This window comes from Bombina bombina, chromosome 1, assembly GCF_027579735.1.
Source record: "Bombina bombina isolate aBomBom1 chromosome 1, aBomBom1.pri, whole genome shotgun sequence".
NCBI classification, from domain to species: domain Eukaryota; kingdom Metazoa; phylum Chordata; class Amphibia; order Anura; family Bombinatoridae; genus Bombina; species Bombina bombina.
In genome coordinates, this window is record NC_069499.1 from 1,346,886,460 (window position 1) to 1,346,910,976 (window position 24,517).

At 36.5% G+C, this 24,517-nt stretch overlaps 1 protein-coding gene across 1 annotated transcript in view; it reads left to right on the forward strand.

Moving 5' to 3' along the window:
- Positions 1–2,319: 2,319 nt before the first annotated feature.
- The window catches only part of LOC128642580 (lens fiber membrane intrinsic protein-like), a 29,368-nt gene continuing 7,170 nt past the window's right edge, over positions 2,320–24,517 (forward strand). The window contains exons 1-3 of the mRNA XM_053695346.1: positions 2,320–2,494; positions 5,296–5,436; positions 24,138–24,272. Coding sequence (XP_053551321.1) covers positions 2,320–2,494; positions 5,296–5,436; positions 24,138–24,272 — 451 coding nt within the window. The remainder of the gene's footprint in view (positions 2,495–5,295; positions 5,437–24,137; positions 24,273–24,517) is intronic.

The following is a 24,517-nucleotide window of genomic DNA, read 5'->3' on the forward strand; positions in this document are numbered from 1 at the left end:
TTGGGGTAAAATATAAATATATACCTATATATATATATATATATATATATATATATAGTCCAGAAGAGAGCACTCTCACCTTACAATCAGCTGCCAGGGTGCCAACGGTTAAATACAAAGGATATGAGGAGGCACTCACTGTCTTTTTCAAATATAATTTAATAGAACAAACATAGAATGCTGCATCCAGGTGGATTCCAAAAGTGGCAGGGTGGTGAAAGAATCCACCTGGATGCAGAATAGGCAAACCCAAAGCCTTAAAAAAAACAAAAAAAAAACACACAACTGCTCGTACAAAATGACTAAAAAACACTTAACCGCCCGAAAGAAACAAAAATAAAAACACGTACCCGCCCGCACAAAGTATAACAAAAAAAACCTAACCTCAAGCACAAAGTATTATCAAACACCTACATCGTCAACCCCCACATCGCAAAATAATAAAGTTATTAACCCCTAATCCGCAAATAACATAATTAAAATATTGACCCCTAAACCGCCAACCCCCCACATCGCAATAAACCTATTTAACCTTTTAACTCTTAAACCACCAACCCCCCACCTCGCAATAGACCTAATTAACCTATTAACCCCTAAATTGCCAAACCCCCACATCCAATAACCCTAATTAACCTATTAAACCCTAAACCGCCAAACCCCCACATCGCAATAACCCTAATTAATATATTAACCCGATCCCACCAACCCACAACGCAAAGAACTATTTTAATTACTAAGCTCCCTAACCTAACAACCCCTAAATTAACCCAATTACTACTAAATTACAATTGAAATAAAAAAACTAACATTAAATTACAAAAAAATAAAAAAGTCTAACATCACAGAATAAAATAAACTAAATTATCAAAAATAAAATAAATTATACCTAATCCCTATGAAAATAAAAAAGCCCCCCAAAATAAAAACACACCTAATCTAAACTACCAATAGCCCTTAAAAGGGGCTTTTGTAAGGCATTGCCCCAAGTTAAACAGCTCTTTTACCTCTAAAAAAATACTCAGTCCCTCCTAACTGTAACCCCCCCACCTACCTAACCCTCCAAAATAAAAAAAAACTAACACTAAAAAAAATAAACTACCCATTGCCCCTAAAGGGGCATTTAAATGGACATTATCCTTAAAAGGGCATTCAGCTCTTTTGCTGCCCTTAAAAGGGCAATCAGCTCTTTTTCAAGCCCAAAAAAACCCAAATCTAAAAAAAAAACCACCCAAAAATTAAAATAAAAGAGTGGAGGTGCGGAACTGTGTTCCAGATGCCTGTATCCTCAACGGCGGCGGTCCTCAGCGGGGTGGAGGCTCCTCTTCATGCACGCTGAAGATTGAATGCAAGGTACCCCAATAAATATATGACATTTTTAAATCAGCCAATAGTATGAGAGTTACTGAAATCTTATTGGCTGATTTGAACAGCCAATAGGATTTCAGTAGCTCTAATCCTATTGGCTGATTTAAAAATTTCAGCCAATAAGAATGCAAGGTACCCCAAATTGATTGTGGTACCTTGCATTCAATCTTCAGTCTACGGACATCGGATTAAGAAGAGCCTCCATGCCGCTGAGGAACACTGCCATTGAGGGCTGCCGCCGTTGAGGACCACCACTGAGGATCCAGGCATCGGGAACACAGCTCTGCACCTCTGCTCCGCACCGCCTTCACTCCGGGTGAAGATAGAAGATGATGGATCCGTCTGGAAGAAGACCTTTTCCGCCGGACTTCAGGAACAGTGAGCACCTATTTCGGGCTTAGGTTTAGGCTTTTTTATTTAAATTTTTGGGGTATTTTTTTTTAAGATTAGGATGTTTTTGGGCTTGAAAAAGAGATGATTACCCTTTTAAGGTCAGTAAAAGAGCTGAATGCCCTTTTAAGGGCAATGCCCATACAAATTCCCCTATAGGGGCAATGGGTAGTTTAGTTTTTTTTAGTGTTAAGTTTTTTATTTTAGAGGTTTGTTGGGTGGGGGGGGGTTACTGTTAGAGGTAAAAGAGCTGTTTAACTTATGGCAATGCCCTTGAAAATGCCCTTTTAAGGGCTATTGGTAGTTTAGTAAGAGATTAAGGGGTGTTTTTATTTGGGGGGGGGGGTATTTTTATAGAGGTATTAGTTTAGGTTTAATTTTTTTATTTTGGATAGATTTGTTTATTTTTTTCTGTAACTTTACATTTGAATTTTTTGTAACTTTAGCTTGGGGGTTTGTATTTTTTAAACATAGACTGCCATAAACACGATTCTACTGTATGATTCCTTTTCTGTTTGTTTAGGAAAGCAAGTTGGTGAGCTGAAAGGACCGTTGCTACCGGAGATGTACACCTTGATGGGAGGAGGCCTGCTATGTGCAGTGTCTGGCTTGGTCCTCCTCATTGTTGCAACAGCCACAGACTTTTGGATGCAATATCGTTATTCAGGCAACTTGAGCAATCAGGGACTATGGCGATTCTGTGTGGCAGGAAAATGTCACGCCCACACCATCACTGTTGGTAAAGACAAATATGTGATGCAAATATAGTAGGAAAATGTGTCCAAAGAAGAAAAAAATGTCATTTAAAGTCTTAAAATATAAAATATTCTCATGATCACCAACAGAGAGTCAGATAAATCCATAAACAACACAAATGCACATCACTGAAAACATTTAGATTGCCACATTAGTAAGATCCTGTTTAGGCAGAGGCTAACTAAGCCTAGGCCTGGGGCTGCACCTTTGAGGGGCACCAAAATGTAAGAAAACCTTCTGTCACTGTATACATTTTCTATCTTTCTATCTATCTATCATCTATCTATCTATCTATCTATCTATCTATAATATATCTCTCTGTCTATATCTTTCTATCTATTTATCTATCATCTATCTATCTATCTATCATCTCTCTCTCCCTATCTATCATCTGTCTATCTATCTATCTATCTATCTATCTATCTATATATATATATATATATATATATATTTTTCTGTCTCTATCTATCTATCATATATCTACCTATCTATCATCTATTTATCTATCATCTATCTCTCTGTCTCTATCATCTGTCTGTCTGTTTGTTTATCATCTATCTATCTATATCTGTCTGTCTGTATCTATCTGTCTGTCTGTATCTATCTATCTATAATATATCTATCTATCCTGGTGACTTATACCTTTCTATTTCACACTTGCTTTAGACAAAACACTTTGAAAAAACAAAAAGCAATCAACTATAGAAAACACAAATTAGAGGAGATGTAAACTAAAGACTTGAGGGGGAACCTATAAACCCTACACTAATTCATCATATAAAGGTTTTTTTCTTCAGTTTCATGCCAGCAGAATGAGATCGAGCATGCACACACGTACACAAATGTAGTAAAAATGAAATATCTGGGCAGGCAGAACATTCAGGAGATAGATAAGATGTGTAAATCCTCATATTTATAAACACTCTGGGTGTGAAAGATGAGCTCACTATTACAGTATGACACTCTTTACTAATGATGTTAACATGTTTTAACAGCATTCAGCAAACTACATCATTTAATCATGTCTGTCACTTTAGCGTCGTTACAGGGGCATTATATTATATAGCTAACAAATTCCTGTATAACGTCTACCTTTAGATATAAGTGTTTATTGAGTACTATAAATGATCATCTTGCTAAGGAATGCATCATTTGTAGAAAATCAGTTTGCTGGCAGTCATGCCCCTATTTAGAAGCAAATGATAAGTATACAGTTGTATAACATTCCCTTTTCTAATAATTACATACAGATCTAAGCAGAGTTGTGTAATAAACAAGGGGATATATGTTTGAGTTATTCATGTGTTGTAATATCACCTCAAAAAAGATGATCATGAAATAACACTCATCTAACTGTAAGCCTCTGTGTCCAGCTGGTTTCTTAAAAATTGGTAGGAACCCTTAAGAAATCTAAAAGGGGAGCAGGAATAAATTAGACAAATGTGTGCAGGCACCAATCAGCAGCTAGCTCCCACTAGTGTAGGATATGTGCGTATTCTTTTTCAACAAGGGATACCAAGAGAACGAAGAACATTTGAAAATAGAAGTGAATTTATAAGTGTCTTAAAATTGCATGCTCTGTCTGAATCCTGCAAGTTTAATTTTGACTTTTCTATCCCTTTAAACTTATAAGGAAAGTCAAGTAAAAATTAAACTTTTCTGATTCAGATAGGGCATGCAATTTTAAACATCTTTCCAATTTACTTTTATTATAAAATTTGCTTTGCTCTCTTGGTATTCTTTGTTTAAAGCTAAACCTATGCTAGCTCATATGCTAATTTATATGCCTTTGAAGGCCATCTCTTATCTCAGCACATTTGGACATTTTTTTTGCAGCCAGACAGTGCTAATTCATGTGTGCCATATACATAACAGTGTGCTCACTCCTGTAGAGTTATTTATGAGTCAGCACTGATTGGCTAAAATGCAAATCTGTCAAAAGAACTGAAATAAGGGGGTCAGTCTGCAGAGACATGGTAATCACAGTGGTAAAAAGTATATTAATATAACAGTGTTGGTTATGCAAAACTGGAAAATGGGTAATACAGGGATTAACTATCTTTTTAAACAATAACAATTTTCAAGTAGATTGTCCCTTTAAGGGAAATGCAAGTAAGTGCAAACACAACTCATAATATTAATCCTCATTGCATAGTGTGTATGCATTTGCGTTTTTATTCTTGTGTGTGCATGTATGTGCATATGTATGCATGCAGGAGCACATATTTAAAGGGACATAAAACCCCAAAAATTTCTGATGAAAAATAGAGCATGCAATTTTAAACAACTTTCCAATTTACTTCTATTATCAAATTGTCTTCGTTCTGTAGGCATCCATTGTTGAAAAGCAGGGACATACGTTTAGAAACGTGCACAGGATCAAAGCACTATGGGGTAGCAGTTTGGAAAGAATGTTACACATTCTCAAGAGTACTAGATGGCAGCACTTTATCCTGCCATCTAGTGCTCCAGACGTGATCTCTACCAACTTAGGTATCTCTTCATCAAATAATACCATGAAAACAAAGCACATTTTAAAATACAAGTAAATTGAAAACTTGTGTGAGTATATGATGTACATGTGTGCCTGTAATGTGCTCAGATACCATAAATAATTATTAGGTTATTAAATACTTATTAGGTTATTAGAGCTGTTTATCTTCCATCCTGTAATGCACCATAGCTTTACTACTAATATTGCAGCTACTATTCACAGGTGTCTGATAAATATAACCATTTCTGTGTTGTGAATTTACTTATATTATTCTTCCCCATCTATCTTAGCTTTCTGGGATGCCACCCGAGCATTTATGCTGCTGTCCATCCTCTCTTGTTTTGCCGGCATTATCCTAGGACTCACAGCTTTTTCTAGTGGTGCCAAGTCAGCTAGAACTCGCTCAGCGGGGGTCACACTGTTAATTGCAGGTAAGTACCAACTACAGAGAAACTGTCTGTGCATATCATAAGATTTATAATAGCAACAATTTCACTGTAAAGTTTTATGAACACAAAATCATTTCTGTGTGTTTTTCTCTACATATACAGGTTACTGCTGTCTGCTTACATGAGAGCTTTAGATGCAAACTATACATTTTTTTTTTAGGCTGCATAAAGGAATTACATTTGTCCGTTATTATGTGGTGAGATCCTTAGTCATGACACAGTAGTAAGTGGTAATTGTGATGGAAGATTAAAAACAGTAGAGGCTTTTGGGGTTGGATGAAGGAAATATGAAATGTGTAAGCTAAACTCATCTCTGAGGTGGTAACAGTGATGAGTGACTAGTGCTGTTGAGTGTTTCTTTTGTTAAGGGAAGCAGATCAGTTAAAAGAGATGACAGCAGATGTGCTAGTAATGTGTAGACCAGCACTAGATCAAAGCTGTATAGCTGTCTGTGTGTGTGAGGGGAGCTAGGTATAGTATTGCGTGATGCTGACAAGTGCTGGACACAAAGAAAAGGCAAAGAATGGTAAACAGATCAGACATTGGAGAAAATGGACCATCATTCAGTGCGTGTTTGAAAGTTGGTCCACCGAGACAAAACAAAATAAAATGTTACAGATCAAGGAGTTAAGTCAGGAGGTATTAGTTGTGTCAGTTGGACTGCTGATATTACCCCGAATGACACACAGATTGTCAGAGGCAAGGAAAAGGGGAAGTCATGCAGTGAAGTGATAAAGAAATTGTGACGATGATTATGAGAGGTGATATATGACAGCAACACATAAAGTGAAGAGAGACAACTGACTGACTCAGGTCATATCAAATTAAAGGGACACTTTACACTTTAGTCATCTTAAAGTCTTACTCCTCCTGATCCCTTTCTATATCATGCAGCAGTAACAGTAAAAAGGTTATTTTAAAATAAATATTGTTTCTGGTCACTTTGAAATGGCTGCCAAGGTCTACCACTGATGACATCACGATCTTGGCTGCATTAAAGGCTTCAGTAGTTACAAAAGACTCATTAATTGGATTCAACAGACTGTCAATGCTATTCAGCAGACCAGAAACAATATTCATTTTAAAATAACCTTTTTACTGTTACTGCTGCATGGTATAGAATGGGTACAGGAAGATATTTGCAGCTTAATCTAAAGTAAGACTTTAAGATGACTAAGGTGTAGACTGTTCCTTTAATTAAATGGAAGGTGCAGTTACAGGATAAAGTGTATTTAGTAGAAGGGGGCACCTACCCTCCCTTTGTCTGTCCTCAGAGTGTGTAGCATAGTGTCAGATGAGGACAACAGGTTTCTGCGATCAGATACATAGAATTATTTTATAAATGTCACAGTGTGAAAGAAGATATTATATGTGTGGAGTTAACAAGACAAACGTAAACTGTAGGAAAATACAATTTCTATAAAACCCATCACATGTAACTTTACATGGTTTTCTTTTTTATTGTTCTGACTATGGAATTTTTTTGTTAGAGAAAAATAAAATACAACAATTTTGTTTACAGAATAGTGTAACACCATTTTCCAATTTTTTAAACCCATACATTTGTTGTGTTTTCTAAGCTTTGATCAGTGTGAAGCTGTTGTTTTATTTTAGTGAGATTATTAGTTCCACAATAAAGTGTTCCGAACAGTTCGTGTCTGTAAAAAGCTGTCATACAAAGGGCAAGAAGAGCTCTGGTTTATATTTGCTGTATTAACGTTAGTCGAGTGATGAGATGTGTTTATATATATACATATACAGTATATATATATATATATATATATATATATATATATATATATAGATATCCAGACATCAACTTATTCCCACAAATGGACATCCGCCTGGGTGCAGACTTGAACAGGATACAAAAAACAAAAAGATGCACTCTCAGGACTTTTCTCAGTGAAGTAAAGATTACTTTATTCGGAACGTTTTCGGGGATCAGGTCCCCTTCGTCAGCATGCTGATGAAGGGGACCTGATCCCCGAAAACGTTCCAAATAAAGTAATCTTTACTTCACTGAGAAAAGTACTGAGAGTGCATCTTTTTGGTTTATATATATATATATATATATATATATATATATATATATATATATATATATATACCTCTTCCCTGCCAAACACCTTGACATATAATAATTTTTATCCATTTTTTTCAATAATAAACATATATTTTATATATAATAGAAACTATATGTGCGTGTAATACTTTATTTGAATATGTTTTACACGTGTTTTCTTATACTTTTCTTGTGGTCTTAATACTTTACTTCCGGTTTCGAGTTGCACTAACTATTTAATTGATGTTATCTGTTGTGCTTGAGAGCAGGTAGGTAGGTAGGTGGAGCAAAGTGGGCGTGGGGGGCCCTGTCACACTTTTGCCCGGGGGCCCTGAATGGTCTCAGTCCGCCCCTGGGAATCAGTTGATGTGATATACTTAGATTTTGCAAAGGCATTTGATACAGTGCCACATGAGAGATTAATGCACAAATTTAAGGGACTGGGAATAGCTAAAAATGATAGCTCATAGATAAATAACTGGATAAAAGATAGGGAACAACGAGTAGTAGTAAATGGATCATACTCAGATTTGACAAAGGTAATCAGTGGAGTCCTCCAGGGATCAGTACTGGGCCCCGTTCTTTTTAATATTTTTTATAAATGACTTGGAGCAAGGATTAAATAGCTACATCTCTATTTTTGCAAATTATACTAAGTTAAGTAAGGTCATTAGGTCAGAGAAGGATGAACTTTCATTACAAAGGGATCTGCAAAAATTAGAAGTATGGGCAAGTAAATGGAAAATGAGATTTAATACGGAAAAATGCAAGGTTCTACATTTTGGAAGTAAAAATAAGCAGGCAACGTATTTTTTAAATGGGACAAGACTTAGCCAAACAGAGGAGGAAAGGGATTTGGGAGTAGTAATAGATAACAAGCTAAATATGGGTGCACAGTGCAGGGCAGCAGCTTCAATGGCTAATAAGATACTAGCATGTATTAAAAGAGGCATTGATTCAAGGGAGGAAAGCATAATTATGTCACTATATAAAGCCCTGGCAAGACCTCACCTTGAGTATGGAGTGCAGTTCTGGGGATCAATCGCAAAAAAAGATATTGCAGAACTAGAAAAAGTTCAGAGAAGGGCCACAAAGCTAATAAGGGGATTGGAGAATTTAACCTATGAGGAGAGGCTAGCCAAACTGAGTCTGTTTTCTTTAGAAAAAAGGCGCTTGAAAGGTGACATGATTACTTTATATAAATATATTCAAGGCCCATATTCAGAGATGGCAGAAGCTCTGTTTATTCCTACAAAATTGTTTCTGACAAGAGGTCACAATTTAAGGTTGGAGGAAAGGAGATTTAATCTCCTGCAACGTAAACGTTTTTTCACTGTAAGAGCAATAAAATTGTGGAACTCATTACCAAAGGAGGTAGTGAATGCCAATACCCTAGATAAATTTAAAAATAGTCTGGATACATTTCTGTATATAAACAAAATTCATGGATATGATTGCTAGTATTAAATGAGTCACCTTTTAGTGGGGTTATTTAAGCTTAACTGGAGCTTTTTGTAAGTATTTTAGATTTGTATAGGTTTAACTCGATGGACTTCAGTCTTTTTTCAACCTTATCTACTATGTTTAACACGTAACTCACCACTTGTAATATGAGCGCTAAACAGGCTCTGGGTATTCTGTTTTACCATGGACTTGTAATACCAGATTGGGTGCTAATCTTAGGACAGTCCAGTGATATTGATAGCGCACCCTGGGCTTGTAATCTAGGCTATTATATATATATATATATATATATATATATACAGTTTATACACACTGTTCAGGGCTCAAAATTTTCACTAGCCCACTAGCCATTGGCGAGTGAAAGTTAGTGAGTGAATGTTGGGCAACCTGCTACAAATATTATCTACAGGAATGTTATATATCCATGAAAGGGCAAGGATATTATGTTCCTCTAGGGCTATAGGGACCCTATTAGTGCTTAGACTGTTACTTCTGAGAGGGTAAACAGGGACAGAGAGAGATTGGAGAGGAAAACTAAGAGTTGAGAAAAGATAGAGTGGAGAGAAAAAAGAGAAAGAGTGAAGAGATATGAGATAGGAAAGAGAGTGAAAAGAAAAGATATGACCTGAAAGGTAAGTAAGGTGGTAAAAAGAGATTGGAGAGAGGAGGCAGTGGAGAAAGATAGATAAGAGATGATAATTACAAAACAAAATTTTTCTGTCCAGCTGTTGTCTTTCCCAGAACCCTAGTTGATGTTGCTAACTGCTATGCACTTATTTTTGTTAATGTGTTACTGTATGTAGCATTATTTAATTGTTGGTATAAAGCATAAACAAAATTAAAAAATTACTTCACAATAAGGTGTTTCACATTGGCTAAACACATGAAAAGATGGGGGTGGGTTAGTGGGTGGGATGTGGGTGTGGTGTGGGTGGGTAGTGGGTTGGATTAAAAGTGGCAACTGGCAAGTAACATTTTGGGCTGGCAAGTAGCTTTGGGCTTGACATGTTTAGCCCTGCTGTATATAATATAGGGCAGTGTGTGTGAGAGAGAGATGTATAGATGTAAAGATGTCTGTGTATGAGCAGAGATAAAGAAGAATGATGGTTCTCTTCTGTGATTTTATCACACAGCCAGTGAATGAAGCTTTTCATACCACACTAACTTTCCAAGGTCTAGACACAAACGTGAACCTGTTACTTTGATAAAACAGAGCCAAACTAAACACACAAATTGTGTAATAAATCATGTCACAGGAATCTGTTAGTTACATGTCACTGGGAAAATACCAAACGTTGTTGCAACTTACAAACATGCAAGTTTAAAATGAATAAACCTTGAGAAATTTCTAAACAGAGTAACAGCGGTGCTCTTTGTTTCTATGGTTCTTTATTTTATTTCATTCTTTAAAGGGGAAGTAAAGTGTAAATTAAACTTTGGTGATTTAGATACAACTTGTGAAAAGATATGTTCAGGAGAAGCAATGCACTACTGTGAGAAAGCTGAACACATCTGGTAAGCCAATGACATAAGACTTACATGCACAGCCACAGTGTCCTGCTGCTCCTGAGACTACCCAGTTATGCTCTTTAACAAAGGATACCAAGTGAAAAAATAAAAATTGAGAACAGAATGAATGCTGTACCTGAATCAGGAAAGTTTCATTTTGACTTTACTGTCCCTGTAATCTCAGTTTGCACTACCCATTTACAGGTTATCTTGTCACATGATAGCCTGTGCTTTTATTCTCTCTCTGGCCTTGGTTGCCTTTTAAACCTGTTTCCTGAATTACTAGTTGTCATTTCACTTATTTATGGTTCCTTTGTCCTGAGGTTCTCTTACCCCAGGTCTCCTTTCCCTGCTATCCCCTTTTTATCTTGTTTACTGGTTGTCTTCACTTTCCTCTGTTTCCTAATAGTGTAACAATATTATCCCCCCCAACACACAAACACAACATGACAAAAATATATCAGACAGGTGACACTAATATGTTTCATTTTAAATTGATATTCAAGATATTACATGTGGCGCAGTAACAGTTGCGCGCAAGCAATATCAGGGTTTTCGTGGCTGTTTGCGTGCATCGGAAGTAGCGAGCGTATTACAAGTTTTACATAAACACGATCACTTGAGAGCAATTGAATTTAACGCCTGTCAGGTTAGCGCAAACTCAGAGCTCTAGTTAACTGTTACGTCCGAATAAAAAGTGTCACCAAACACATCAAAAATACATTTATAAGTACAGTTACACTCATAATAACACCATCTAATAAAATTATTATTAAAAAAATGCATAAAAAAGTTATAAGGGCTCAAAGATGTCTCAGGACTGCAAAAGGCTTTAACATAGTGATACATACACATACATGTCTAAATATATATACAGGTGGCCCTCGTTTTACAACGGTTTAATTTACACCGTTTCAGAATAACAACCTTTTTTTCCAGTCATGTGACTGCTATTGAAAAACATTAAGAAGCAGTGCATTTATTAAAATAGCCAGTAGGTGGAGTTGTCCGCTTGTGTTGTAGCAAAGCCAAGCAAGTTGAAATTAATCAGTTTAACCAGACCTGAGCTATCAAGCAGATTTCAAAGGAACAAGATCTTCCTGTCTATAAATCAGTCCAGATTGGAATGCATAGAAAGAACTGTTTGCAAAAAAATGCAAGTTAAGTCTGTGTTGTGTGATTATTTTATTAGGTTTATAATGCTGTTTAGCATTTAAAGTCTTCATTTCAAAGCTTTAAAAATAATGTATTAGGTGTTACTTATGACAATTTTGAGAGGGGCCTAGAACGTAACTCCCTCACTTCCCATTGACTTACATTATAAACTGGGTTTCAATTTACAACAGTTTCGATTTACAACCATTCCTTCTGGAACCTAACCCGGGCGTAAACTGAGGGCTACCTGTATGTACGTATATATATATATATATATTTAAAGATATATATATATTCATATGTGTATATATATATATATATATATATATATATATATATACTGTATATAGATGTCTATATATGTGTACTTATGTATTTATGTATTTATATGTGTATATACTTTATACTGTATTTACAGACATATGTACACATATAAACACATAAATACATATGCATACATATATAGCTATATATATATATATATATATATATATATATATATATATATATATATATATATATATATATATAAGAGCATTGGAGCCCTTTGCAGTTAAGTAGATGAAAACATGTAAAAGCATATTTATGCAATATTCATATTTAAAGGGACACTGAACCCAATTTTTTTCTTTCGTGATTCAGATAGAGCATGTAATTTTACACAACTTTCTAATTTGTACTAAAATATCATCAGCTATATGTAGAAATATGTATTTATGAATAAATAGAACAAATTCTTCTATGTGAAGAACATTGGAATGGGAAATATTCATATTTTCATATCAGGTTAGCACATTTGAGAAAACATGATCATTTTTGCGTGCGAGTAGGGTGTTAGTTTTCCCCCCACTTTTCTTACTCCTAGAACTTCTATGGGGGAATATGTTAACACAATCTTGATATTTAAAGTTTGGCTTTTAGGTTCCACATGGCTAGGACGCAAGTGAAAACTTTTTACTTTCAACTTGTAATACAAGCACTACCTGACGCACGCATAAAGCTTACTTCTAGCGGAATCAACGAGCAAGTGGATGCAAAAAATAGTGCTTCATTTGTAATCTTATTAATATTAACCCCTTAGTGACCAGACCATTTTTCAATTTTCTTACTGTTAAAGACCAGGGCTGTTTTTACATTTTTGCAGTGTTTGTGTTTCGCTGTAATTTTCCTCTTACTCCTTTACTGAACCCACACGCCATTAAATTGACTTTCTAAAGATACCATTAATTTCATCATATCATATAATTTACTATAAAAAAATATACCCCCAAAATCTCTTACGCATCTACAACCACCAAAAAACACCCATGCTAAATAGTTTCTAAATGTTGTCCTGAGTTTGGAAATACCCACTGTTTACATGTTCTTTGCTTTTTTTGCAAGTTATAGGGCAATAAGTACAAGTAGCACTCTGCTATTTCCAAACCATTTTTTTTTCAAAATTAGCAAGTTACATTGTAACACACTGATATCTGTCAAGAATCCCTGAATAACCCTTCACATGTATATATATATATATATATTTTAGTAGACAACCAAAAGTATTGCTCTAGGCCCATTTTGATATATTTCATGCCACCATTTCACCGCCAAATGTGATCAAATAAAAAAAAAAATCGCTAACTTTTTCACAAACTTTAGGTTTCTCACTTAAATTATTTACAAACAGCTTGTGCAATTATGGCACAAATGGTTGTAAATGCTTCTCTGGGATCCCATTTGTTCAGAAATAGCAGACATGGGTTTGGCATTGCTTTTTGCTAATTAGAAGGTCGCTAAATGCCGCTGTGCACCACACTTGTATTATGCTCAGCAGTGAAGGGGTTAATTAGGTAGCTTTAAGGTTAATTTTAGCTTTAGTGTAGAGATCAGCCTCCCACCTGACACATCCCACCCGCTGATCCCTCCCTGAGCCCTCTCAAACAGCTCTCTTCCGTCCCCTACCCCCAAAAGTCTGCCAGTATGAAAATAAGACTTTTAAAAAAAAAAAAAAAAATTAAAATATATTTGCTGCAGTGTAGGTTCACCCCTAACCCCCAACCTCCCTGATCCCCCCAAAAAAGCTCTCTAACCCTCCCCGCTCTACCTATTTGCCGTCATCTTAGGTAAAGGCAGCTGCAAATTTGGCTATTTTTTTTTTTTTTTAAACTTTGCTGCAAATTTGGCTCATTTAAAAAAAATAAAATAAAATACTTTTCCTGTAGTGTAGCTGCAGCCCTCAATACCATACCCCCTCCCAGATTCCTTTACTTTATCGGATCCCACATAGGATGCCCCTCATTGCCCTTCCTCCCTCCCCCTCCCTCCTTCCCCCTAACTGCCGCAGTGCCACTGCAGCTCAATATAAAAAAAATTTTGTGTTCCTGTAGCGTGGTGTAGCGGTCCCACCCGCTCCTGCCCTCCTCCCGTCCCCTCCAGCGATGGACTGCCCACCTGCTTCCCTCATAACCCTCCCAATGATTGGCCCCATTGCTGGCCGATGTAGAGCGGGCCACAGAGTGGCCCACTCTGCATCGGCAACTGACTGGAAGGTATTGCATGATGCCTCAATATTGAGGCATTGCAGCAATACGCTGAGAGCATCTGGAAGCGATATCAAACGCTTCCAGCGCTCATTTTCACAGAGGACGTACCAGGTACATCCATATTCATTAACTGAAATTTTTTGCAGGATGTTCCTGGTACGTCCTCGGTCGTTAAGGGGTCAATATTAACCCATAATCCACCACACCCCCACATTGCAAAATCTGCACTACACTATTAACCCCTAAACCACCAGCACCCACCGCAAAGTAAGCTTCTACACTATTAACCCCTAAACAGCCAGAGCCCCACAGTAAGATAACCCACTACCATCTAACCCTCTTACTTAACAACCCCTAAATTAACCCAAAAGAAACTAACAATACCTTTAACAAAAAGAAACTAACTAAACTTAAAAAAAGATTATTGCTCCCTTTCCCACTAATTGTAATATTCCATGGCCCTCATTTTCTCCTTGATAGGTTTTTCAACAGTTTTCATTTTCTTGTGGTTCTGATGTTCCAGTAATTGCCTTCAGCCTTGGCTAAAATTGATATCTATATATATATATATATATATATATATATATATATATTCACTTTTCTGTCTCTCTTGTTTCAGTTTGTGTCTTTGCCTCCAGTTACTTTGTTCCTAGATCTTACTTACTAGTTACAAAAGCCCTAACAGCTCAGCCTCTCTCTATGCTCTCTAGGATCACCAGTTCCTATGCTATCAATGCAACTGATTCCCTGTAGAATTGATAGATAAGTGAGCTGGAGCATATTAACTACAAAACAAATAACATAGGAGCTGGTGATCCTGGAGAAGCTGGTGATCCTGGAGAGGTGGGAGAATGCTGTTAAAATTTAATATTGGCTGCTTTATAATTGTTGTGTGTCCAGGTGTGTGAGTTGTTTTTTCTTCCCATTGTTGTTTTTTTCTCATTTCCCGCCTTTCTTGATTTCATGTTTCATTTTGTCTTCAAGATTGTGTTATCTATTTTGTCTCTGATTCGTTGGTTCCTTGTTTTTCTCGTTCCTCTAGCTGTCTTGACCCTCATGTATTTTCTTCTTGTTAACCTGCCCCTCTGGCTGTTTTTTTTATCCTAGTTATCCTGTGGATCTATTTGTCTTTTGTCTGATTTACTTGAATTATGTTACTACCTTATGTGCTTAGAGTGAATGGTTTCATCCCAAATAGCTTTGTCTGTTGTGCCAGTTGTCCTCTCTGGTTGTTTTATTGGTACAATATATATATCTATGCCTAAATATATAGATGATTATATATAGGATTAGATATATATAGTAATATCTATTTAGAAATATATAGAACATATTTTGCTATGTGCAGAACATTGGAATGTAAAATATTTACATAAATACATCATTAAAGAATATTGCATAAATATGCTTTTACATGTTTTCATCTACTTAACGGCAAAGGGCTCTAATGCACTTATATAAATGTTATGTGTGTACATAAGCATTTATGTGTTTACTCTATGGCATCTATTTATCAAGCCATCAACCGCAAATATGCTGGAATTCCGCAGTGTATTTGTGGCGAGCCTGATTCCCCTTAGTTATCAAACCCTACAGACCGGGAAAAGTAGAATTTTGTGACGTAACATACGATCCGCCGGACTCAGTCCGACACAGATCGATGCTTACGTCATTACAGATGTTCCGAATGCAAATTCAGCACAATCTGACTACTTTTGGTAGTTATCAAATACCTACCAGGTATGCTCGCCACTATTCCGGCCCAGCGTACCTGGTTTTCAATCCGCCGCCCTGGAGGCGGCGGATGCCATAGGAATCAATTGAAGTCTGAAAGCAGCGAAAGCTCATGTTCGCTGCTGCCCGATATCCCATTGATTCCTATGGGAGAATAAAAGTTACGTTTACACCTAACACCCTAACATATACCCCGAGTCTAAACATCCCTAATCTGCCCCCCCTACAACGCCGCCACCTACATTATACTTATTAACCCCTAATCTGCTCCCCCTACACCGCCACCACCTACATTATACTTATTAACCCCTAATCTGCCCCCCTACACCGCCGCCACCTTCATTATACTTATTAACCCCTAATCTGCCCCCCCGACACCGCCGACACCTACATTATACTTATTAACCCCTAATCTGCCCCCCTACATCGCCGCCACCCACATTATACTTATTAACCCCTAATCTGCCACCCCCTACACCGCCGCCAAGTATATTAAATTTATTAACCCCTAAACCTAAGTCTAAACCTAACCCTAACACGCACTAACTTAAATATAATTTAAATAAATCTAAATAAATATTCCTATCATTAAATAAATTATTCCTATTTAAAACTAAATACTTACCTTTAAAATAAACCCTAAGATAGCTACAATATAACTAATAGTTACATTGTAGCTATCTTAGGGTTTATTTTTATTTTACAGGCAAGTTTGTATTTATTTTAACAAGGTACAATAGTTATTAACTATTTAATAACTTCCTAGTTAAAATAAATACAAATATACCTGTAAAATAAAACCTAACCTAAGTTACAATTACACCTAACACTACACTATAATAAATTTAATTCCCTAAACTAAATACAATTAAATACAATTAAAGGGACAGTCAAGTCCAAAAAAAACTTTCATTTTTCAAATAGGGCATGTAATTTTAAACAACTTTCCAATTTACTTTTATTAACAATTTTGCTTTGTTCTCTTGGTATTCTAGTTGAAAGCAAACCTAGGGAGGCACATATGATAATTTCTAAGCCCTTGAAGGCCGCCTCTATTTTATTTACTTTTCACAGCAGGGGAGAGCAAGCTCATGTAGGCCATAAAGATAGCATTGTGATCACGCCCGTGGCTAGTGGCAGACACTGCACTAATTGGCTAAAATGCAACTATATGCAAAATAACTAAAAGTCAGGTGATTAGGGGCGGTCAGAAGATGCTTAGATACAAGTTAGTTACAGAAGTAAAAAGTGTATTAGTATAACAGTGTTGGTTTTGCAAAAAAATGGGGAATGGGTAATAAAGGGATTATCTATCTTTTTAAACAACAAAAATTCTGGTGTTGACTGTCCCTTTAAATAAAATTATCTAAAGTACAACCCCCCCCCCACACTAAATTACAGAAAATAATAAACAAATTACAAGATTTAAAACTAATTACACCTAATCTAATCCCCTAACAAAATAAAAAAGCCCCCGCAAAATAAAAAAAAGCCCTACCCTACACTAAATTACAAATAGCCCTTAAAAGCTCTTTTACCTGTAAAAAAAAATTACTAACCCCCCCAACATTAAAACCCACCACCCACACAACCAACCCTACTTTAAAACCCACCCAATACCCCCTTAAAAAACCTAACACTAACCCCTTGAAGATCACCTTACCGTGAGAAGTCTTCACCCAACCGGGCTGAAGTCCTCAACCAATCCGGCAGAAGTGGTCCTCCAGACGGGCAGAAGTGGTCCTCCAGACAGGCAGAAGTCTTCATCCAGATGGCATCTTCTATCTTCATCCATCCAGCACGGAGCGGGTCCATCTTCAAGACATCCGTCCATCTTCAAGACATCTGATTGGAACAGTCAATAGAATGCAAGCTTAATCCAATTGGCTGATTTTTTCTACCTTAATTCCGATTGGCTGATAGAATTCTATCAGCCAATCGGAATTGAAGGGACACCATCTTGGATGACATCACTTAAAGGTACCTTCATTCAACAAGAAGACGTCGGATGAAGAGGATGCTTCGCGTCGGATGTCTTGAAGATGGACCCGCTCCGTGCCGGATGGAGGAAGATAGAAGATGCCGTCTGGATGAAGACTTCTGCCCGTCTGGAGGACCACTTCTGCCCGTCTGGAGGACCACTTCTGCCGGATTCGTTGAGGACTTCGGCCCGGTTGGGTGAAGACTTCTCATGGTAAGGTGATCTTCAAGGGGTTAGTGTTAGGTTTTTTTAAGGGGGTATTGGGTGGGTTTTAGAGTAGGGTTGGTTGTGTGGGTGGTGGGTTTTAATGTTGGGGGGGTTTGTAATTTTTTTTTACAGGTAAAAGAGCTGATTACTTTGGGGCAATGCCCCGCAAAAGGCCCTTTTAAGGGCTATTTGTAATTTAGTGTAGGGTAGGGCTTTTTTATTTTGGGGGGGGCTTTTTTATTTTGTTTGGGGGATTAGATTAGGTATAATTAGTTTAAAAATATTGTAATTTGTTTATTATTTTCTGTAATTTAGTGTTTGTTTTTGTACTTTAGATAATTTTATTTAATTGTATTTAATTGTATTTAGTTTAGGGAATTAATTTAATTATAGTGTAGTGTTAGGTGTAATTGTAACGTAGGTTAGGTTTTATTTTACAGGTATATTTGTATTTATTTTAACTAGGAAGTTATTAAATAGTTAATAACTGTTTAATAACTATTGTACCTAGTTAAAATAAATACAAACTTGCCTGTAAAAAAAAATAAACCCTAAACTAGCTACAATGTAACTATTAGTTATATCGTAACTAGCTTAGGGTTTATTTTTTAGGTAAGTATTTAGTTTTAAATAGGAATAATTTATTTAATGATAGGAATATTTATTTAGATTTATTTAAATTATATTTACGATAGTGGGTGTTAGGGTTAGACTTAGGTTTAGGGGTTAATAAATTTAATATAGTGGCGGCGGTGTAGGGGGCGGCAGATTAGGGGTTAATAAGTATAATGTAGGTGGCAGCGGTGTAGGGGGGGCAGATTAGGGGTTAATAAATATAATCGAGGTGGCGGCGGTGTAGGGACGGCAGATTAGGGGTTAATAAGTATAATGTAGGTGGCGGTGGGCTCCGGCGGTTTAGGGGTTAAACACTTTATTCAGTTGCGGCGGGGTCTGTGAGCAGCGGTTTAGGGGTTAATACATTTATTAGAGTTGCAGCAGGGTCCATGAGCGGTGGTATAGGGGGTAAACAGTATAGTATAGTGTGGGTGTTTAGTGACAGGGTACCAATAAAGCTGTGAAAAAGCTGAAGAGCAGCAAACTCGATGACTGTTAGTTAACAACAGTCCGCTGCTCATCTCCGTACTTGGTGCACGGCTTTTTGACAGCTTTTTTGGTAACTTGGGAGAACGTATTCAGGTCCGTGGCAGCGATGCTAGTCGATCTTAGGCGAGCGTATTGGTGCCGTCTAATGCAAGTAAGTTGACGGCTTGATAAATAGATGCCTATGTGTGTGTGTATATATATATATATATATATATATATATATATATATATATATATATGTGTGTGTAAATACATATATACACATATAAATACATATGTACACATATATAGACATATACATACATACATATACATCATTATATCTTTAGATCTTTAGATGTATATGTATGTATCTCTATGTTAAAGCCCTTTGGCTGCCTTTTTTTCTAATACCTAAGACCTGATATCTTTGAGCCCTTATAACTTTTGTGTGCAATATTTTTTAAATAATTTTTATTAGATAGTGTTATTATGAGTGTTACTGTACTTTGTAATGTATTTTTGATGTGTTTTGCACAACTTTTTATTTTCGCAAAACAGTTAACCAGAGCTCTGACGTCTCGGTAATCATTCTAGTGTAAATCGCAATTGTGCTCAAGTGATCGCATTTACTTTCAACTTGTAATGCGAGCGGTAAGCCTGATGAGCGCAAACCCTCTTGATATACCCCTTATTGCTTGGGCGCAAATGTTTGCGCTCCACTCGTTATCTAGCCAAATATGTTTAGTGTGGTGTGTTTTTTCTTCTTGAAATTTTAGTGTTTTTTCCCCAAACTTTTTAAGGGAAAGAATTATTAATATTAAAATGTTTTTTGCTGGTACTGTTTTACTTAACTCAGTTCATCTTGTATACTAATATGGAATAGTGTAGATAGAAAAAGGATTGAGAGTCAATTACACATGAATACCTATGTAGGTAGAGAGAAAGCACATAAGATGTTTAAATGGAATAAATGGATAATGAGTGAAGACAGAATAAAGGAAGTAGCATCTGTAGACTTTATTGTCAAAGACAATCTTGCCCTTACTTTTTTATATTCCTGTAGTGAATGAAGAAGCAGTTCATCATGCTTGCTTGATCTATGCTCCATTAAAGGGACAGTCAACACTAAAATTGTTATTGTTTAAAAATATAGATAATACCTTTACTACTCATCCCCCCGGCTTAGCACAACACATTGTTATATTAATTTACTTTATAACATTTAGGGCTCCATGTACTAAGCTGTCAATTCATCCGTCATTGTAGACGCGGATAAACTCGCCGTTACTCGCCGCGGGCGAAATGGTGTCCGCTGTCGCTATGTACTAATATTCCCCCAATAAATAGACAAGTCTAGCCCGCCGCGAGCAGTTGCGGATTGTTGATAAATTTGACGCCTCGCTCGCCGCGACTAAGCTGATGGTACTTAACTTTCAGTTGAATTGTCTGGCCAATTATTAACACGTGACATGCAAGGTGTCACGAACATCATAGTAGTCGCGGGATATTTTGCTCCTATAAAAGTTCAACTTATCTAAACAACTTTATTATTGTTCAAAATTTTTTGAAGAGTGATAACAGAGCGTTATTTTTGTAATATTTATTTACAATTTGGATATGGCTTCATCTGGATCTGATAATATATAAATATTAATATAAAAATAATTATAAAGATTGACAACTAACAATACAAATTTAAATAGATTACTCTTTAATTACAGTCGACAAATTGGGCGCAATTTATGTACATGGAAATGAGAGACAAATTAGACGCCAGTTATGCTGTAAGTACAATGCTGATATTACTGCCTTTTATATATGTCTAGACTGGCGTCTAGATTGACTTTCCTATTGTTTTGTACCTTGCCCGCCACCTAAAAGGTGGCGAGGCAAAAATAGCGAGGTGGGAGCGGAAATTGTAGCGAGCGGACAAATAGATTTTTTAGTACATTCGTTTTTTGGCGAGTTGGTGGTCAAATGTGTCTAATTACAGTGAAAAATGGAGCGGTAGCGAGGTTTGGCGGATAAGTACGCTCGCAATTTTAAAGATGCGAGTTTTAACATAATTGACGGCTTTGTACATATCAGTTTGCGAGTTTTGACGCGAGATTTGTTGCGGGTAGCTCGCTGACTGCTTAGTACATGGAGCCCTTAAACCTCAAAATGTCTGCCTGTTTCTAAGCCACTAGAGACAGCCTCTTATCACATGCTTTTTTATTAGCTTTTCACAGCAGGAGACTGCTAGTTCACATGGGCCATATAGAAAACATTGTGCTCATGACACAAAAAGTCATGTGATCAGGGGGCTGTTAAAAGAGGCTTAGATACAAAGTAATCACAGAGGTAAAAAGTATATTAATATAAGCATGTTGGCTGTATTAGTTAACTGCCCCATTAAACACTGTGACTAGTTAACATTCAACTTTAATTTTGACTTTCCTATCATTTTAAACCTAAAGTATTTTTTTATTTGGTACAACTAAAAACCTATGTTCCTGTGCTAAAAAGAAAGTTTTTATGATTAGAGGATATGTTACAATCTACCAGTAGAGCTGTGGCAGGTCCTTCAATGTTTTAAAATCAAAGAAATCATCTTTAAAAAAAAGTAATTGTTTAAAAGAAAGACCACTATTTAACACGTTTAAAATATTTTTGTTTGAACAAAAGATTGTTAAAGCTGTTTATTTTAATTTTGGAACTGCTTTATTATTATTATTATAGGTTATTTGTAGAGCGCCAACAGATTCTGCATCGCTAGTCTGTGCACAAGTGGAGTAAAAATAAATACGAAGCCCCTGACGCGGTTGCGTTTCATGCATACGCTTATCACCCCTCTGAGGAAGCGTATAAGTGAAACACGACCGCATCAGGGGCTTCGTGTTTATTTTAACTGCACTCTGTTAATTTCAGACTATCTACTAATTGATATTTTTATTTCTTGTTGTAACATTTGTTGTAACATTTGGGGAATATTGTGGGAAAGATGGGGAAGGGATATATAGCATATTTAGTGTAAAAAAAGTGGCTTATCTACCCTAATATAGGGCAATACAGGACACAGTTCCTAAATAGAGGCTCTTACATTTACCTAATATCGTTGATTTTTCCCCTCCTCCTCATATATGACAGACAACCTAAAATCAGCAACATTGAAGTACTTTATACAAGCCACAGTTACAGAGTTGTGTTTTTAACTATTTTTCTGGCACGCTAGATACAACTTCTATTTTTGCTGCCTTTTTAACTATAACTAGTGAAAGTTAAATTTTAAGTGGAAAAATATATGCTTTATGTGTATAAAGAGCATACTTTTCCCTATTCTCTTAATTGGTTTTTTTTCCATGATTTGCTTGTATTTCAAGTTGAGCGCAATTTAGGCTAGAATCATTACAGCAATCTCAGAGCTGTGGTTAACTGTTTAACGAAAATAAAATTTTAAACAAAACATCAAAAATACACTTACCTTAATAATAACACTGTCTAATAAAAATTATTTAATAAAAATATTGCACAAAAAAGGGCTCAAAGAAATGAGATCTCGGGTGTTAGAAAAAAAAAAAGTTGGCATTAACATTGAGATACATATATATATATACACACACATGTCTAAATATGTACTTACAAGCAATCAGCTAAGATTAAAAGCAAAAATGGAAGAGTTAGTTACTGCATCTGGCAGTCCCTAATACAGCCATACAAATGCAAGCTCTCAATCAAACAAACTGGGAACAAGTGAAGGGTGCACAGACTTATATAATCACCCTAGACACATACAAAACACAGAAGGGGACTGCACTCTCAGACTGGACTGGGTACACATCCCATGACCCTGCAACATGCACAGTCCTGGGTGCTCAATAGCACTCTCAGGAAGCTGCACTGTCCCCAGAGTCCCAGGCAGTTAACCCCAGACAGGTCTGGGTGCAAGGCCCATAGGGAAAATTACAAAACAAATGAATACAACACACACAGGATGTCCAGCACTCATTTACAAGCACAAGCTAAGATTAAAAGCAAAAATGGAAGAGTTAGTTACTGCATCTGGCCAAATGGGACAAGCTCAGGTACCACATCAAGGTCTCTCCCAAAACCTGGGTCCCTAAACAGCCAAACAATGCATGCTCTCAAGCAAACAAACTGGAAACAAGTGAAGGGTGCACAGACTTATGAAATCATTCTACACACATACAAAACACAGAAGGGGACTGCAAAAGAGGGCATTATAGTTTTTTATTAACAGAAAATGTTGCATTTGTTTTTTTTTATTACAAAAACTGTACTAGGCAGTTTTGGGGCTTTAAAGTTGGTGGGAGTGAGGTGTTAGAAAAAAAAAGTCACTGAAAATGTAATATATATTTACGTGTTAATATGTGTATATACACAAATTAACACAAATATATATGTGTATATTCATATATATTTAAAAATGCTGTGCTACTTACCCCCTTCGCTGCGCGAGGTTCTGATGCCATCTGTGACGGCCTCAGAACGAGGCTTCCATAGCAGCCTATGGAAGCGCGCTCTCAAGAGCGCAATGCTTCCTAGCAATGCAAACAGAAGCTCACGTTCGTATAGCAATTCACTTGTATATTTTTTCTTAAATATGCACAATAAATGGATTTTTCACTTTATTGAGATGGAGCCGGTCCAGGATTATTTTGTTCGTTAAATGTTGTATATAGCCTTGTGCAAATAGGTGGGTGGAGTTTGGCTATTGAAAAACAATTGCAGCAAAAAATATTTAGATTTAAGTTTAGACTTAGTTCATGTGTTATTTTATAGCATGGGAATAGAAATGTATTTTAATTACAAGGCGTTTATGTCCTTTTAATAGGCTCCCTAGTCAAAAATACATTTTGGTTCCATCATACAACCTAGCCCTGAGATAGCATCTTCATGCACTACTGAATCTGAATAAGTGAAAACATTACAGATCTTGTCCTCATTATCTTCCCAGGATTCTTTGCTCTTCTGGCTTTATCCGTTTATACTGGGGTGACTGTCAATTTCTTTGGAAAGCGCTATGCAGACTGGCGATTCTCCTGGTCATACATTTTGGGCTGGATTGGTATCATTCTTACAGTATCTGCAGGTATGTCCTTGTGTAACTTCCTTTGTGTCCTATGACTTGACTAAAAACAAAAAAACCTTTGCACAATGTTCAGAGGTTTTCCTACAAGATAACCGATCTCCAGTACATGAATCATAAACTGCTGCATTTAGCTTGTTTCAGAAATGATGATAAATGTATTGTTCATGTAAGCTCTCCTCTGTGACACATTAGGGAGAGGTATAAAACTGGTGCAACAAGTCCCCATATTAGCTGTCAATATCTTA